The 20,151-nt window shown below is 39.7% G+C and overlaps 1 protein-coding gene across 1 annotated transcript in view; it reads left to right on the top strand.

The window, feature by feature from the left end:
• The window catches only part of LOC136862145 (cAMP and cAMP-inhibited cGMP 3',5'-cyclic phosphodiesterase 10A-like), a 422,768-nt gene that overhangs the window by 402,135 nt on the left and 482 nt on the right, over window positions 1-20,151 (top strand). The window contains exon 14 of the mRNA XM_068226202.1: window positions 525-694. Within this exon, the coding sequence (XP_068082303.1) occupies window positions 525-694 (170 nt within the window). The remainder of the gene's footprint in view (window positions 1-524; window positions 695-20,151) is intronic.

The following is a 20,151-nucleotide window of genomic DNA, read 5'->3' as shown; positions in this document are numbered from 1 at the left end:
TTCTTCTAGGATTTACTTCCAAGATGTGAGGTAAGAAACTCATGTAACCTAGGAATGAGTTTTGAGCCATTGAAAGGATTTACTTTCAAGATGTGAGGTAAGATACTCTTGTAACATTTCCTAGGAATGAGTTTTGAGCCATTGAAAAGATATTCTGATGCAAAATTCTGCTTGATTTCTTCAACTCTCAGTCAGTATACAGTACAGTAAGTAATGAAAAAAAAAAAAAAAAGTTATATATATCATAGAAAGTTAGGAATATAAACAGAAACACGCAATATCAGAACAGCATCAGGTGAGGGATCAATTAAAAAAAAAGAGGCTCTCAAATTTTTAATGAGTACATTAATTGCATCTTCTTTACTTATATCCTATAAATAAGAAAATCCATTATTTTCCTCTTTTTACTAACATGATTATGTATTTAAGAAATTGCAGAACTACATTTATCATTAAAGATTTAATCATATAAGAAAATGAAACCTGTCTTACAAATTACTAATAGAAAAATTCATATGTATTAGGGAGATACTGAAAAAGGAATGGGAATGTGTCCACTATCCATGATGGACCGTGAAAAACAATACATGGTTCCTGATGACCAAATAAACTTTATCAGTGTCGTATGCTTACCCTGCATCAATCTGCTGGCTGAATTGTTACCCAATACTGAAATTCTTCTTGAACAATGCATGTGAGTATTGAATTTCTAGTGAGACAATAATTTTAAGCTTTAGATTTTTAGCCAGGTAGAGTCAGATATTTTGTAGTAGTTAAAAAGTATCAAATGTGAAAATAGGAACTTGAAAAATCAGGAAATCCCATAAGACTGGAAAAAGGTATCTATAATATCCATTTTCAGAAAGGAAATAGGATATTATCTATACCAGAGGTGATCATGCTGGGCATTCCATCCCATGGGTGCCTAGCACTGTAAGCGGGTGGGCAGGCAGGCGATGAGCATATGCTATTCAGCCAGTGATGTTGAGGCTACATTCTCCCAGTCACTCTTGATCACTGTGGCGATACTCATGTTTGAAACGGAGGCAGAAAATAATGAGAGAAAGAGGGCAGAAATCCACGTCATTTTCAATTTATGTTGTGAGAAATAAGTTATTTATGTTCACTGCAGTTTGACCGGATTATGCCTACAACCTCAAATATGTTTATAATGTACGTATTGACTTACAATTTTCACTATTACATTTTAAGAGGTGGTTCAGAAACATTTCTGATACAGTATAATACGGAGTTAAGGTGGGTAAGCTGTGGCTTGTGATTGCTTGGGTTTAAATTATCCGATAAACTCACCAACAACTGAATCATGCTTACCGGGAATAAAATCAGTTAGGTTATTTATTTGAAGACATACTGAGTATCTATTTTATAGATGCATTTAAATTGTTGTTGTACTTTAATCTTGGATAGTAAATACCTATGTCCTCACTCATGATAAAACTCCTTTGACATTTGGAGGCTAGCTATTATTATCGGATTGCCTGATAACTTTTAAATACTGTTTTCAGAAATTCAGTGAACAAGGAAATTCACACAACACTATAACACTGTGAAAAATCAAACCGTAAACTTGTTGAATTATATGATTATATTACTTTTTGCTTACTGAATAACAGGAATGTTAACATTAAAAAAAAAGGAAGGAAAAACTGTCATTTCCATCTAAGGAATTCTGAATCGTAGCTTGTACGCTTAAACCCTGTACCTTTGTAGATTATAACGTGCCAGTTTTCTTTGAATGAATAAATATAAGAAAATAAAACTGACTATTTATATCAAGCGTAGTATAAATCAAACCAGAATATCTTGAAAAGGTTGGGTTTTTTTTTCGGAGATTATAGCGTTTTATTTTAAATACTGTACCCCAATCAACCTTTTGCTGAGTAATGGAGGAGAGCTTTGTAATCACAATTGAAGTCACTGCTGCTTTTCCCGAAAAGTGTGTTCACTCTCCCACTTCACTGTGATGTATGCTTGCTACATAAGCTGCCCACATTTACCTCAGACCAGCCCAGCTGCACTGGGCTAGCCTCAGTGGGCGCCCAGCTGAGCACCTCTGATCTAAACTATTAGTAAAAACGGGATGGTGTCTCTGTTTGTTCCTGATAGGCTCGAAAACTACTAGGCCAATTGAGCTGGATACCTAAATCACACAAGGGATAGTTTTGATTTTGACATATTTCACTATGATATAGATGTTGATTGCCATGGGGAATCTGAATACAGTATTTGTTCTGAATGAGTAACTTTATAATACCAGTATAAATGGTCCGTTATTGGACATTATAAATTTTCCAGTTAACTCATTCCTGGTTGCCTGCATTTCACCTCCGTGTGCTAGGCTGGGCTCATCAGTTGGTACCTAGCACACCCACCAAGACGCATGGCTAGTGCATACCGTGGAGGCCACTGCGTAGGCCAATTGTAGCCACTGGCAGTGACAATGCACGATGAGAGACTTTGTCTCTTTACCAAAAATTGATGCCTGCTTGGCCATCAGATGATATAGATGTTGATTTCCATGGGGAATCTGAAATATTTGTTCCGAACGAGTAAATTTATAATACCAGTATAAATGGTTCGTTATTGGACATTATAAATTTTCCAGCTAACTCATTCCTGGTTGCCAGCGTTTTGCCCCCGTGTGTTAGGCTGGGCTCATCAGTTGGTACCTAGCACACCTAGCAAGACGCATGGCTAGTGCATACCGTGGAGGCCACTGCATTGGCCAATTATAGCCACCGGCAGTGCCAATGCACGATTTATACTGGTATTATATTTCACTATTCCAAACTAGTGGGGCATTTTACAGGGTATGCCCCAGATTTGAACAATTCTGCCCTGTAGGTAACAGGAAATGGTTGAAATTATCAAAAAATGAAGTGCACTGTGTGGCCTTGAAATTAATTTTTTTTACAAGAAACATCACATGTATACTAGCGGAAATGGGAAGGAAGTGTTACACCATGAAGTACTACTCTGATATTTATCAAACTTTGTGGAGATGTCCATCATATAACAGGTGTTAAATGATTTAAACTTTCACTCCATTCGGAACTGTCCATTATCATCATCATCATCATCATCATCAGTATGAGGTCTGACCCACAAGGGCACAAATACACTCTTGTATTTGGTGTGGCATGGAAGCAAACAGCCTCCGAATGTCATCTTGAGGGATTTCTTACATGCCTGAAACACATGCTGCATCAGTTCTTAAAGACTGCTAGCCACAATTCAAAAGAAAGCAAAATTGGTTAGGACATAATCTACCAGTGGCATGGATATGACATTTCCTTGGGGAGGGATGATGATGATGATTATGATGATGATGATGATAATAATAATAATAATAATAATAATAATAATAATAATAATAATAATAATAATAATAATAATAATAATAATAATAATAATAATAATAATAATAATAATAATAAAAAGCACATTTTAAATGGATGCAGAAGCTTACCTGTAGGAAAAGACACTCAAACTCTTTGTACACTTTACAATTGACCTATTAGTGGAGGCCACTGTAGCATTTAAGTGAGGAAAAGTTTGTAATAAGAAGACAGGAACACAGGCATCCAAAACATCACTCACTGTTTCACAATTGAGTTTAATTACTAGCAGTAATTTATATCAGTGAATTAATTTGGTGACAAACCACAACAATATAATGCAACATCACTTTCAACAATAATAAATAAAGCTCAAAATTCAACCACTTAACATGAGTTACAAATATACAAAGTAAAACACCTTTTCAAAGCGTAAGAAGTCACAAAATCAACTTGATTATCTTCTTTTCTGGGCAAGTTCATCTATCACTTTGACAGCTGAAAAGAGGAACATCCTTATAAAGAGACAACATGGCAAGGCAATTTAGTCTTGCCTGAGAGGATGAACTTTGCAAATAGGTCTTTATCCGTTTCAGTGATGAAAAGGATCTTTCTGCTGTGGATGTTGAAACTGGCAATGTACACAATATTTGCAGTCGTTTCAGTGTTGGGATAAATTTCATAATTACACTGCTAAAAGCCCTCAATTTCAGTTCTGGGAACTAAGTTCATCATAGCCAGTCTAGTTGCCAGCAGCTCAACCTGAATTTTGAGGAAGTTCCACCTGAATTAAAGTACATTTTAACTCAAACATTACAACATTCACTCAGCCTAGTGTTGGACTAGCATTCAACGTTTCTTATTGGACATTCCCAGGGTCTATTAAAAAGCTTGTATTTTAACATTACATCATCTCTGAAAGACATTACATTTTATCTACAAATACGTTTCTTAACATAAGTAGGCCTATTTAAATGTGTTAATTGTTCATTTGACAGAGTTATGTTTAACTCTAGAAATTTTGCATGTGTTATTTGTTGTAGCAGTTCATTAGGAACGTCATGAATCTTACTAGCCTGTTTTGTTTTTAGGCTGGAGATGTCTCCAAAATAGAGATAAAATATGTCCCTTTCCTAAATATAAAAAAAAATTAAGAAGTTTGACATAAAGGTGGAGTTTACTCAAACACTCTTAAAACTTGCCCTACTGTGCCTGATTCTTTGTAAATTTTCATGATGGATCATCATATTGTAAAGATATGTGGAAGCAGTAGCGGCTAGCACTAAAGGGCAGAGGGGCACATACCCCTCCAGCTAAGTAACTGTTAATGCACGGTTTTACAAGTACTGGCAATTTAAATGATGGTACATTCAGTTTTGACATTAGGCATCGCATGCAGCTAGTGCATCAATGTTTTCATCAGACACATATGTTGCTTCCTCCAGGCTGGCCCTGTGCTCTTAGCTCTTGACTCTTTCTCTGGTAATTTTCATTCAAGCATGCGTAGAACTATTTTTTTTTCTAATTGCTTTACATCGCACCGACACAGATAGGTCTTATGGCGAAGATGGGACAGGAAAGGGCTAGGAGTGGGAAGGAAGCGGCCATAGCCTTAATTAAGGTACAGCCCCAGCATTTGTCTGGTGTGAAAATGGGAAATCACGGAAAACCATCTTCAGGGCTGCCGACAGTGGGGTTCGAACCTACTATCTCCCGAATGCTGGATACTGGCCGCACTTAAGTGACTGCAACTATCGAGCTCGGTGAACTATTTTTTAACATGCACAGAATGGGAAATTGGGTCATTGCCGAAGCCAGCCCGCTACGATTCCAAAAATATGCAAAGGCTTTATTGCGCCAAGCAGAACATCCATTTCAAATTCGTGTTCCAAGTCTGTCGACTGCGGTCTGATAAATGTGCTGTACTGGTTAATGAAATTAGTCAGTATCCTATTTTGTAATATTTAGTGTGGTGTCATTTAAAGTAAATCTGTCGTATGTTGTGTGCAGATATATAGAATCTCTATGAAGAGTCGCATAAAGTATATCACATTGGTATGATTGACCTGTAGGCTACGTAGAATGAATTCTGCGAGTAATATTTTAAGCATACCTTTTCGCAACTGTCCCTAATGGAAAAGATGGAGATAAAGACACTCGGTCAACCAACACTTCATTTACAAGTAGAACAATTTGGACAATAAAAAGAGAGCGAATATCAGCGTAGATTCCAGCCAGGGGTGTACACAGAATATGAGTGGTTGTGTGGGTGTGATTCAATGAATACGTTTTTCTGTTTTCTGTGAGTGTTATTTGGACATGACCTGAATTTTATGAAAACCAGAGTAACAGATCTCAAACACTTGAAAGAAAAAATTAAAAGGCATAAAAGTTCCTCCCAACATATCAATTCATGAATGGAATTAGCTGTGCTAGGGAAAGTTAATACAGTGACTCAACAGGATTCTGCTTATCGCCAGTCCATTAACAAACACAATGATCAGGTTAGGAAAAATAGGCACACATTATGCAGAATTATTCAGTGCATAAAATTCTGTGACCGTGATAAGACAGCAAATTCTCTTAAATCCTGGAATTTTAAAAGGTCTCATTAATTTTACAGCTGAAATAGACGTCGCTATGAAGGAGCACCTGGCCAAAGCTTCTGTATTTAAAGGTATGTCAAAGACCATTTAGAACAAGCTTCTCCACTGTATGTTGAATGTGTGTAGAAAACAAATTTCTTCAGAAATTGGGGAATCCCAATTCATTGCAATAGAAGCAAATGAAACAATGGATGTTTCAAACAAATGCCAATTGGTACTTGTTTTTCAATATGTATTAGAGGGTCACATCCATAAAAGGTTTTGGGGGTTTGTGAATCCAACCGACAGAACAGCAGATGGATTGAGTCAACATCTATTAAAGTAAATTAATCCCATATTAAGGGACACACGACATACACTTATTTGTCAGAGTTATGACGGACCCAGCATAATGAGCGGAAGGATGGGGTGTGCAGGCGAAACTAAAAGTACACTACCCTAATGTGCATTTCATTCATTGCTATGGACACCAACTAAATTTGACAATGCAGAAGGCTTGTTCCTACAATCCCTAGTCAAATTACTTTTCTGTAACCTGTCCGCAGTCTCAACATTGTTTTCCAACTCGTCTCACAGAAGTGACCTCTTGAATGAAATAATGAAGACTAGACCCTCTTGAACAATCACCACTCACTGGAACTACAACATTCGTAAGGTGAATGTAGTTTACGAGAACAGAGAGAAACTAATTGAGTACTTTCATAGAATAGAAGAAGGTAAAATGTCTATTAGCATAAATGAAGCCCGTGGACTGCGCCTGCTCTTGAGGATACCATATTCATGTTCTCGCTGTCTGTTTCTTACAAATTAATGCCACATGTTGACATACTCTACAATCAGCTACAAAAATGCGAAGCAGATTCAATCCAAATAAAAAGGCTTTTTCTAATTATGCAAAGTATGTAACACTTAACAAGGTGAAGAAATAGATACAATTGCATGTGATCTCATGGTCTACAATAATTCCGATAAAAGACATAGAGTAAGTGACACATGGACCATTGCAGCAAAAGAAGTCTGTGATGTTGTAATGAAGCAGTTGCATGATAGGTTTGCATTTACTGGGTATATGGAAGCTGCAACACTACTGTACTTAGATTCATTTGACCAATTCTCTACAAACTTTCCAGAAAATATAATAAATTCTACTGTGTTACATTATCCATTGTTGCAGAAAGCAAGGCGAAAGTTGGAATTAGAAGTGATTTATAAACGAACAGATGTCAGGCAAGTCAAAGGAGCTATGCCACTCCTCGCTTTTATTTTAGAAAATAATCTTAAATCAATGTTCAAAGAAAAGCTATAGCTTCTGAGGATAATTGTGATAACACCCATGTCCACATTACATGTAATAAATATCATTTTTGGTCCGTTTTGATGATATTTGATTAGAATAATAACAGTAAGTTATTTATTAAATTGACCACCTAATCAATACAATAAGTCATTGTCTTGGATGATTTACATTGATCTATTAACTAAAAATGGTACATGTTTCACCTAGTATGAAGGCATCATCAGCCATTGTCTTAACCTCGGGATAAAAATAAGCACTTGATTAACATATAATGAAATTAATTTTTAAAATCTTGAAGAGACTTAAACTAAAATTAATATTAAAAATAACAATGTTGGTTAATTTTTTTTTTTTTACCTTCACCTTTGTAATTCTTCAGATTGTAAAAAAATGTACCATTTTTAGTTAATAGATCAATGTAAATCATCCAAGACAATGACTTATTGTATTGATTAGGAGGTCAATTTAATAAATAACTTACTGTTATTATTCTAACCCATGTCCACAGCCGAAGCAGAGTGCTATTTCTTGACACTAGCTCACATTAAGACATTTCTACGCAATACAATGACCGAAAAATGACTGTCTGCTCTGGCAATGATTTCTGTTGCGAAAGACCTCGTTTACAATATGCCTCACTGACAATAAAATCATTTCTTAGTTTGTGGATTTACAGCATAGAAGAATAGAATTCTGTTTAAATACAGGAAAAACACTGTTTTCGTTGAACAATGCATAGGCCCTACCGTATTCTTCATTTGTATGGCCAGAGTGAGTAGACTGTACTTCATTCGTCCCGTAGACTCAGTAGTAGGCCTATCAGTTGGTCGATACTGTACATAGCACTGTGAACGTATTTGAGACAGACTTCAGTGACAGTAGGTACTGTATATTTAAACAGTTCAAGATACTTGGGTGAAGTAAGAGTCTGGATCGCTGCCTTCTTCAAATGGACACCAACATGTCATTCCACATTTCTCTTAAAATGAAAGATGACAGTGAAGTAGGCAAGTAATGATCAAGTATTTAACATAGTATGATGTGTATCCGGTATGCATTTGTTTACTTGTGTGTGTTTAGTAAGAACGTAAATTTGTCAAAAAGTAGTGCCCCTCCGCCAGTCCCCCTCAGCAGCTGCTGCTGCGTGGAAGGGGTATTGCCAGCAAATTTTTAACAGGTTTTCGTCTACATTATGATGACAATTTTAAGTTAATGGTTAATAAACCTGTGGAAATAAAGAATAATTGTGCAGCCACAATAAAATACGGCATAATTAAAGCCATTGTTCTATGTTAGCATGAAGACAATGATAGCTTAAAAAATGTATTCAGCAAGGACACCTTAAAGAAGTCTAGGATGAAATTGTGAAGTATGGGCACGAAAATTGCAAGGGTGGAATGGTCAGCCCATGGCACAATAGAATCGACCTTCAACATCTTTATTATATGCTAACCGTTGAAGCTGGCAAGCTGATTGTACCTGACACTTAGTAAAAGTAACAGTTTTGTAGACAGTAGGAATATTTTCCTCATGGATCATCGTATTGTAGAGAAATGTGAAACAGGTATTGCCAGCAAATTTTCAATGGGTTCTCTTCGATGTTATTGATACCAATTTTACGTTAATGGCTATTAAACTCGCAGAAATAAAGAATAATTGTGCAGTCGCAAGAAAATATGACATAACTAAAGCCAATGTTTGGAGTTGGCGTGGAGACAAAGATAGTCTAAAAATGCGCACTGTACAAGAAAGGCATTCATATAATTTTACACAGCACTTTTTAAGCCTGATTTAATTTTTCTGAAAAAAAATGGGTCATCTGCATTTGGAGAAATATGGTAATTCACCAGACATGAACTGCATTGAGCATGCATGGAAGAGGTTGAAAACTGCTGTTTTTGATTGTCCACAACCTCCAGAGACACTCCCAGACCTCATTCAAGTTACCCAGATGGAATAAGACCTTCCTCAAAATAACATCAATGTACTGGTCACAAAGCATGTCACAGAAGGTCAGAGACCTGAACAATGCCAGAGGAGGCCATAGACTTACTTAGGCAGAGTGAAGAAGGGACAGCCTTCACTAAAATAAAAACAAAAATTGGAACCTTCTCATTATGAGTTTATTTGCATTAGATATTGGAAGAAAACCACTTGTTTGTAACAGTTTAAATTCTCAGGTTGTATGTCTGCAATACAATAAACAACATTCTGTTATTTTATTGATGCATTGCATCCTTGATATCCCAAACTTTCTTGCACTGTATAAAATACACTGACTGACAGAGCAAATGCAACACCAAGAAGGAGTGGTTCGAAAGGGATGAAAGTTGGGGGAAAAACAGAGACGGCACGGACAAATAACTGATGTTTATTTCAAACCGATATGCAGGTTACACAATGCGCACGGCATCGACTCAGTAGGATGTAGGACCACCGCGAGCGGCGATGCACGCAGAAACACGTTGAGGTACAGAGTCAATAAGAGTGCGGATGGTGTCCTGAGGGATGGTTCTCCATTCTCTGTCAACCATTTGCCACAGTTGGTCATCCGTACGAGGCTGGGGCAGAGTTTGCAAACGGCGTCCAATGAGATCCCACACGTGTTCGATTGGTGAGAGATCCGGAGAGTACGCTGGCCACGGAAGCATCTGTACACCTCGTAGAGCCTGTTGGGAGATGCGAGCAGTGTGTGGGTGGGCATTATCCTGCTGAAACAGAGCATTGGGCAGCCCCTGAAGGTACGGGAGTGCCACCGGCCGCAGCACATGCTGCACGTAGCGGTGGGCATTTAACGTGCCTTGAATACGCACTAGAGGTGACGTGGAATCATACGCAATAGCGCCCCAAACCATGATGCCGCGTTGTCTAGCGGTAGGGCGCTCCACAGTTACTGCCGGATTTGACCTTTCTCCACGCCGACGCCACACTCGTCTGCGGTGACTATCACTGACAGAACAGAAGCGTGACTCATCGGAGAACACGACGTTCCGCCATTCCCTCATCCAAGTCGCTCTAGCCCGGCACCATGCCAGGCGTGCACGTCTATGCTGTGGAGTCAATGGTAGTCTTCTGAGCGGACGCCGGGAGTGCAGGCCTCCTTCAACCAATCGACGGGAAATTGTTCTGGTCGATATTGGAACAGCCAGGGTGTCTTGCAATTGCTGAAGAATGGCGGTTGACGTGGCGTGCGGGGCTGCCACCGCTTGGCGGCAGATGCGCCGATCCTCGCGTGCTGACGTCACTCGGGCTGCGCCTGGACCCCTCGCACGTGCCACATGTCCCTGCGCCAACCATCTTCGCCACAGGCGCTGCACCGTGGACACATCCCTATGGGTATCGGCTGCGATTTGACGAAGCGACCAACCTGCCCTTCTCAGCCCGATCACCATACCCCTCGTAAAGTCGTCTGTCTGCTGGAAATGCCTCCGTTGACGGCGGCCTGGCATTCTTAGCTATACACGTGTCCTGTGGCACACGACAACACGTTCTACAATGACTGTCGGCTGAGAAATCACGGTACGAAGTGGGCCATTCACCAACGCCGTGTCCCATTTATCGTTCGCTACGTGCGCAGCACAGCGGCGCATTTCACATCATAAGCATACCTCAGTGACGTCAGTCTACCCTGCAATTGGCATAAAGTTCTGACCACTCCTTCTTGGTGTTGCATTTGCTCTGTCAGTCAGTGTATATGCAATGGTACTATGAAGGCAAGAAATTCCAAAAAGTTGTTTCGTATGTGTTACAACAGATTGACAAAAAATGTAATCCTTTACAACAGTTCGAGTCAGCATTTAGTGAGAGAGCAGCACTATTCACTTGGACTTGATGGGGTTTAAGAGTTTCTCAAGATTTTGGCTGCAGGCCTTCAGACTCCTCTGGGTAAAGAACCCCCATCCCTAGTCCGAGGTTCTTTTTTGCTAGTGGCTCATCATCGCACCGACATAGATAGGTGTTATGGCGACGATGGGATAGGAAAGGCCTGGAAAGAATCGGCCGTGGCCTTAAGGTACAGCCCCAGTATTTGCCTGGTGTGAAAATGGGAAACCACAGAAAACCATCTTCAGGGCTGCCGAAAGTGGGATTCGAACCCACTATCTCCCGGATACAAAGTCCGAGGTTATTTTGTATGTATAACATGTAATTTATGATACAACAATTTAGTTTGTTTTTGATCGAGGGTGTCTCGTAACTATCTAGAAATAGGGTAATATTCATTAAGGATAGTCACAGTGCCTCAATATTAAATTAAATACATAGGCATACCATAGGATGCTCATATTAATGTGGAATTTACAAATGGTTCCTTTGTTTATTACAAAAAATAATCTGTTTTCATTTTATGAATAGTTAAATTCTAATCTGAAGACCAAATAACTACATTATTATTATTATTATTATTATTATTATTATTATTATTATTATTATTATTATTATTATTATTATTATTATTATTATTATTTGTGTATGGACTCTGTTGGATCACGCTAGTGATGGACAACGCTCTTGCTCGAGACTCTCGTCGCGGATATCGAGACTGATTCTCCTGTAGTGCGAGCTGTGCGACGTACCGTACCGGTAACTACCAGTGTAAACTTGATAGTGTATTATCAGCAGTTATTGCGTGAAATAACCCTCTCATATGGAAACGTGTGAGGCAATAAATTTTGTCAAAAGCCTATGAAAACTATGAACCCCTTAATACCATTAACGAAAACGAATACAGAATGTCAGTATCTTAAACTGTTCACGACTTATTTGGGCTGGACATCTTAGCTGAGTAACCCTGCATAATTTGTGAATAACTGTAGATAGGATGTACACCTACTTGGATACTAGAGGCGTACATTATTCGAACCTGAGACGGGAAAAGATGTGCTTTGCTACGTATGCAACCACCATTACACATGGGTAGAACGTGTAATCTAAAATACCCGAGTTTGCTCCAATTCTTTCGACACGGGTGATTGGCAACGTTCTCGAGACCGATTCTCGTGTGCCGCGAGCTGTGAGACGTCCCAGAAACTACGAGCGTAAGCTTCATGGTATATCATCAGCAGTTCTCATACCGAAACGTGTGTGACGATAAATTTTGTCAAAAGCCTAGGAAAGCACTGCATGTTGAACTATTTTCCTTAATACCATTAACGAAAGTGAAAATAGAATGCCAGTATCTTAAACTGTTTAAGAGTTATTTCAGGTGGACTTCTTAGCTAAATAACTCTAGATAGGATGTACAACTACCCGGATATTTCGCAATCGTTGTCGACAGGGTAGCTTCTTGTGATGCAGACCAGGCCGGAGGTGTTCTATGACGATTCCTCTTCCTTGATATGCGTTTTTAAGTGCCGGATCATTAGTGATGGGCAGTCTGAGACTATGTCTCAAGATTTCTCGGGATTTCTCGATACTAGCGCAGGCACTATTTCTCGCGAGAAATTTCGAGAGATCTCGAGAGCGTTGTCCCCGCATTATGCGGCGAGCAGCGTGTCGAAGTCCTGCAGTCGGAGTTGAATGTTGTTTGTGCCGAGTATGCGAATAGCCAACCACGCGCGTTCTCCATTTCGTAAATACGTGTCATCAAACGACTAGGGCGTTCATTTCTACAAAGGTCTATTTTGACGCAGTATAACACAATTCTAAAGGATACGTATTCTGGCATTGTGTGCACTGGTAGGCACACGAATGAGTGGTTTAAGTACAGAACCTGACGGCTACTGTAGGTACATGTACCTGGATACTATTCGATATTATTCGAACTCGAGACGAGGCAAGATGCACCTTGCTGCATATGCATCCACCATTACGCATTAGTGAAATCTGTAATCTAAAATTCTTTCGAGAGATAGATGTATATCGTTATCAGAGCCCACATTCAATAACATATAGCCTAACCACTGCTTGTGTTTACCGATATTTTTGTGACGAAGGAAATAATTCCTTACAATGTTATAGAGTATTCCCTTCAAAATTAGGTACATCGATATATGACGGTGCAATGTGAAATTGTACTAGTTGTAGGCGACAATTTGAAGACGATGTCCGAAACGCAACGTAAGTCGTGGATGTCGGTTATTTTGAAGAGATGTCACATAGCACAGCCCGCTGCGATGCTTGTTCAATAGAAGTAAAATACGTCGGCAGAAATACTTCTGGGATGATCCGGCACTTACAAACGCATAATATCAATGAAGACGAATCGTCACAGAACACCTCCGGCCCGGTCTGCATCACAAGATACTACCCTATCGACTAGTGATGGGCAGTCTGAGATGAGATCTCGAGATTTCCCGAGACTAACGCAGACACAATTTCGAAAGACCTCGAGACCGTTGTTTTCGCCGAGTATGCGAATAGCAAACCACACCTTCTCCATTCCGTAAATACATGTCAACAAGCGACTAAGGCGTTCATTTCTCTCATTTCTAGCGAGGTCTATTTTGACGCAGTATAACATAATTATAACGGATACGCATTATGGCACTGTATGCAGTGGTAAGTACTCGAATGAACAGGCGAAATACAGAAACTGACTACTACTGTAGGTACACGTACCTGGATGCAGTACTAAAGGCGTGCATTATTCGAACTCGTGACGAGGCAAGATGCGCCCTGCTGCATATGGAACCACCATTACGCATGAGTGGAATGTGTTATCTAAAACGCTTGAGTTTGCTCCAATTCTTTCGATAGGTAGGTGTACATCGTTATCAGACCCCACATTCAATATCATATATGACCACTGCTTGTGTTTACCGATATTTTGGTGACGAAGGAAATAATTCCTTACAATGTTGAGTATTCGCGTCATATGTAACCAAAAAACCCAAACCCCATGGCACTACAGCCCTTGAAGGGCCTTGGCCTACCAAGCGACCGCTGCTCAGCCCGAAGGCCTGCAGATTACGAGGTGTCGTGTGGTCAGCACGCCGAATCCTCTCGGCCGTTATTCTTGGTTTTCTAGACCGGGGCCGCTATCTCACCGTCAGATAGCTCCTCAATTCTAATCACGTAGGCTGAGTGGACCTCGAACCAGCCCTCAGGTCCAGGTAAAAATCCCTGACCTGGCCGGGAAACGAACCCGGGGCTTCCGGGTAAGAGGCAGGCACGCTACCCCTACACTACGGGGCCGGCATCGCCATATGTAAAGTTAGCATAATTGCCCAACAACAGGAGTACAACAAGCAATTCCATGGAAAGGAAATATTACAAGTACTACTAATTGAACATTCTAATTCCAGCATCTTCATTAAAAAAATCAGTATTTCCAGTGCTTAACACTGCCGCTTACAATACTATAGGTTGAGCTTTCTATTAGCTTAATATTAGAAGTGATAATAAAGTGAAGTTAAAACCATCATTACCCTACAACTATAATAACAACGAAAAAATATATGACAAGGAATACTTTAACTTTCTAAATCCAGCATCATTATACACAAATTCACGCACAACTTAAGTACCGTATTTCCATTACTTAACACTACGGCTTACAATACTATAGGTTGAAGTTGCTACTAGCTTAACACTACAAGTGATATATTAAAGTTAAAACATAACGACCCAACAACTACAACAACAAGAGATCAACAAGGAATTCCATGGAGAGAAGATATTAGAAGAAATACTACTAGTTTAACATTCTAAATCCAGCAGAAAATCACAAATTCAGTGTCCGTCGTTTACAGCTTTTACTTTTCACTTTGTACTAATCGTCATCTTAAACGATTCGATACCGGAAGAGAATTTATCAAAGCCCGCTGCAGGTAATTTATTCCAATCTCTTATGATCCTGTTTACGAAGGAAAACTTGCCCACATCAGTATGCTGGTTATTATTTCACTACTGTAAGTGACCGTTGCCACCGGGATATTTCCCATTTGCGATGTATTTGTTAATAATAATAATAATAATTAGGTACTTCCGTATATGACAGTGCAATGTGTAATTGTGTCTAGTTGTACGCGACAACTTGAAAACGATGTCCGAAATGCAACGTAAGTCGTGGATGTCGGTTTTGAAGAGATGCCACATAGCACAGCCCGCTGTGTTGTTTATTCAAAAGGATTAAAATACGTCGGCAGAAATACTTCTAGGATGGTCCGACACTTAAAAATACATAATAATATAAAGAAAGAGGAATAGTCACAGAACACCTCCGCCCCGGTCTGAATCACAAGAAGCTACCCTGCCGACAACGATTTTGAGGCATCCAGGTAGGTTTACAATCTAATAACAGTTATCAACAAATGATACGGGTTATTCAGCTAAGAAGTCCACCTGAAATAACTCGTGGACAGTTTAAGATACTGGCATTCTGTCTTCACTTTCGGTAATGGTATTAAGGAGCTCATAGTTCAATATGCAGTACTTTACCCGGCTTTTGACAAAATTTATCGTCACACACGTTTCCATATGAGAACTGATGATATACTATCAAGCTTACACTCGTAGTTACTGGGACGTCGCGTCGCACAGCTCGCAGCACACGAGAATCGGTCTCCAAAGCGTTGCCCATCACCCCTGCTGAAAGAATTGGAGCGAAGTCGGGCATTTTAGATTACACGTTCCACTCATGTGTAATGGGGGTTACATATGTAACAAAGCACATCTTCCCCGTCTCAAGTTTGAATAATGTACGCCTCTAGTATCCAAGTAGCTGTACATCCTATCTACAGTTATTCACAAATTGTGCAGGGTTATTCAGCGAAGATGTCCACATCAAATGAGCCGTGAACAGTTTAAGATACCGTACTGACATTCGGTTTTCGCTTTCGTTAATGATATTAAGGGGTTCATAGTCGAACATAGAGTACTTTCCCAGGCTTTTGACAAAACGAATTGGCTCACACGTTTTCATATGAGAACGTTCTTTCACGCTATAACTGCCAATGATATACCATCAAGTTTACAGTCGTAGTTAATGGTACGGTACGTCGCACAGCTTGCACTACAGGAGGATCGGTCTCGAGATCTGCCACGTCAGTCTCGAGCGAGAGCGTTGCCCATCACTACGGATCATCCCAGAAGTATTTTACTTCTTTTGAACAAACACAGCGGCCTGCGATATGCGACATTTCTTCAAAATCACCGACATCCACGACTTACAGTGGCTCAAATAAGTATTGGTCTGTCGAGATATGCTACATATGAGGACGAGGAATCTAAGGGAATGATAATAAAATTGACATATACTAGAATCCTTGATTATTTATCATCTTGTGTAACATGTACATTGTGAGAGAAACATAATTCTTTGATGTCAATATAACTAAAAACCATAACTTAAAACAATCATTTTCACTTGCCACCAAAAAAGTATTGGTCTGAATTAACATAACGCAGTTTCTTGATCTTTCGTGGACGTTTCAGTACTTGGCAGTTCCTCCTTTACTCTTTATAATCTCAGCTGACCTATTTGGCATCGATCGTACCAATGCTTCCGTAGTTTTCTTTGGTATGTTATTCCACACGTTGAGTAAGGCTTCTTTCAGGTCAGTTTTGTTTGATATTGCGTGCTTTCTCACGTTTTGCTCCAAATAGTGGCACAAATTCTCTATGGGTTTGATGTCGGGAGATTGTGGTGGAGTTTCCATCCAACGCGGTGTATTATATAACAGCCATAGCTTCGTGTTCAGGGCTGTATGTTTGGGGTCCAGTTAGACTGACGTGGCAGATCTCGAGACCGATCCTCCTGTAGTGCAACGAGTTGCTATAGTAGCCCCTGTGTATAAAGGAAAGGGTGATAGACATAAAGCTGAAAATTACAGGCCAGTAAGTTTGACATGCATTGTATGTAAGCTTTGGGAAGGCATTCTTTCTGATTATATTAGACATGTTTGTGAAATTAATAACTGGTTCGATAGAAGGCAATTCGGTTTTAGGAAAGGTTATTCCACTGAAGCTCAACTTGTAGGATTCCAGCAAGATATAGCAGATATCTTGGATTCTGGAGGTCAAATGGACTGTATCGCGATTGACATGTCTAAAGCATTTGATAGGGTGGATCATGGGAGACTACTGGCAAAAATGAGTGCAATTGGACTAGACAAAAGAGTGACTGAATGGGTTGCTATATTTCTAGAAAATAGATCTCAGAGAGTTAGAGTAGGTGAAGCTTTGTCTGACCCTGTAATAGTTGAGAGGGGAGTTCCTCGGGGCAGTGTTATCGGACCTTTATGTTTTCTTATATATATAAATGATATGAGTAAAGGAGTGGAATCGGAGGTAAGGCTTTTTGCGGATGATGTTATTCTCTATAGAGTGATAAATAAGTTACAAGATTGTGAGCAACTGCAACGTGATCTCGAAAATATTGTGAGATGGACAGCAGGCAATGGTATGTTGATAAACGGGGCTAAAAGTCAGGTTGTGAGTTTTACAAATAGGAAAAGTCCTCTCAGTTTTAATTACTGCGTTGATGGGGTGAAAGTTCCTTTTGGGGATCATTGTAAGTATCTAGGTGTTAATATAAGGAAAGATCTTCACTGAGGTAATCACATAAATGGGATTGTAAATAAAGGGTACCGATCTCTGCACATGGTTATGAGGGTGTTTAGGGGTTGTAGTAAGGATGTAAAGGAGAGTGCATATAAGTCTCTGGTAAGACCCCAACCAGAGTATGGTTCCAGTGTATGGGACCCTCACCAGGATTACCTGATTCAAGAACTGGAAAAAATCCAAAGAAAAGCAGCTCGATTTGTTCTGGGTGATTTCCGACAAAAGAGTAGCGTTACAAAAATGTTGCAATGTTTGCGTTGGGAAGAATTGAGAGAAACAAGAAGAGCTGCTCGACTAAGTGGTATGTTCCGAGCTGTCAGCGGAGAGATGGCGTGGAATGACATTAGTAGACGAATAGGTTTGAATGGCGTCTATAAAAATAGGAAAGATCACAATATGAAGATAAAGTTGGAATTCAAGAGGACAAACTGGGGCAAATATTCATTTATAGGAAGGGGAGTTAGGGATTGGAATAACTTACCAAGGGAGATGTCCAATAAATTTCCGATTTCTTTGAAATCATTTCGGAAAAGGCTAGGAAAGCAACAGATAGGGAATCTGCCACCTGGGCGACTGCCCTAAATGCAGATCAGTATTGATTGATTGATTGTGAGAATTGGTAAGCAAGTAATGACACTCAGTATACCAAATAATATGACAAAAATATCTTGTGTAAATGTATACTTTACTGAGAGTCCCATTTTTTGTACACTTGATGGAAGATGTGTCTTGAGGATGTTAATGTATGTTTTGTGATCCATAATCCCTTCAATAAAGGCTTATTCACCTACACTATTCGCATTCATACAACCCCACACCACTAGGGAACCACCTCCATGTTTCACAGTAGATGTCAGGTTCTTTTCTTCAAGTTCAGAATTCGTCCTCCTCTGATCTGAAGAGGGTAAATTTACTCTCATCAGTAAAAACGACTGTCTTCCAATCCTTATAGTTGTCATGTCTGTGCTCTTTAGCGTACGCAAGTCTCTTCTTCCTATTAGCCTTACTGATGTACGGCTTTCTACGGACTGTTCTTCCCGCATATCCTCTTTCGCGTAGCACATTTCGGATGGTTTTAGATGGCATTTGCACTCCTACATCTTTCTGTAACGCAACTGCTATCTTCGGCGCACTTAGCTGAGGATTTTGGGCCACTTAAAGCACAATTTACCGTTTGTCTTGTACTGATAACTTTGAGGGACGGCCACTTCTTGGCCTATTTTCTATTGTCTTTGTTCTTTTGTACCTGTACACAATATTTTTAACGGTTGTAACAGCTCTTCCAATAATTTCACTTATGTCCTTGAAAGATTTACCTTTTTTGAAATAGTTGCACTACAATCCTCCTTTCTTTCACGTTTGTTTCTTTCATTTCCCTTCCCATTGTTAGCTGAACATGGAAACTGTGCTGAATATTACCTTCCAATGTGTCAGCACGGACACAATGAGCCAGAGTTGCAGCAGACACCACGATGTCACGATGATATTGTGTACAAGACCAATACTTATTTGGCGCGTAATGACGCACGCCGTTGTATTACTGGTCTGTCTGCAAACAGCGTGAATCTCCTTGGCTCCATATTTAACCTACTGATGTACTTGACTGTCCTAAATATCCACATACGTGTAATTCCATTATATGCACCATTATTTGTACCATACAGTTCCGTTCATACCGCGGCTATGGGCAGACCAATACTTTTTTGAGCCACTGTATGTTGCGCTTTAGATATCTTCAAGTTGTCGCGTACAACTAGACACAATTACACATTGCACCGTCATATATCGAAGTACCTAATTATGACGCGACTACTCTATAACGTAGGGAATTATTTTTTTCATTACCAAAATATCGGTAAACACAAGCAGTGGTCATATGATATTGAATGTGGGGTCTGATAACGATGTACACCTACCTGTCGAAAGAATTGGAGCAAACGCAAGCATTTTAGATTATACATTCCACTCATGCGTAATGGTGGTTGCATATGCGGCAGGGCGCATCTTGCCTCGTCACGTGTTCGAATAATGCACGCCTTTAGTACTGCATCCAGGTAGGTGTACCTACAGTAGCCATCAGTTTCTGCATTTCGCCTAATCATTCGTGTACTTACCACTGCATACAGTGCCAGAATGCGTATCCTTTATAATTATGTTATACTGCGTCAAAATAGACCTCGGTAGAAAGAAGCACCCTAGTTGCTTGTCGACACACATTTACGGAATGGAGAAGACGCGTGGTTTGCTATGCGCATAATCGGCACAAACATCATTCAGTTCCGACTACCTGTAGGCCTATGACACTGTTTGCTACACAATACGGGGGCAACGCTCTCGAGATCTCTTGAAATTTCTCGAGAAATAATGCATGCACTAGTCGAGAGAT

The sequence above is a fragment of the Anabrus simplex genome, chromosome 1, assembly GCF_040414725.1.
Source record: "Anabrus simplex isolate iqAnaSimp1 chromosome 1, ASM4041472v1, whole genome shotgun sequence".
Classification (NCBI taxonomy): Eukaryota; Metazoa; Arthropoda; class Insecta; order Orthoptera; family Tettigoniidae; genus Anabrus; species Anabrus simplex.
Note: the sequence above shows the minus strand (reverse complement) of the source record. Positions and strands in the feature narration are given on the sequence as shown.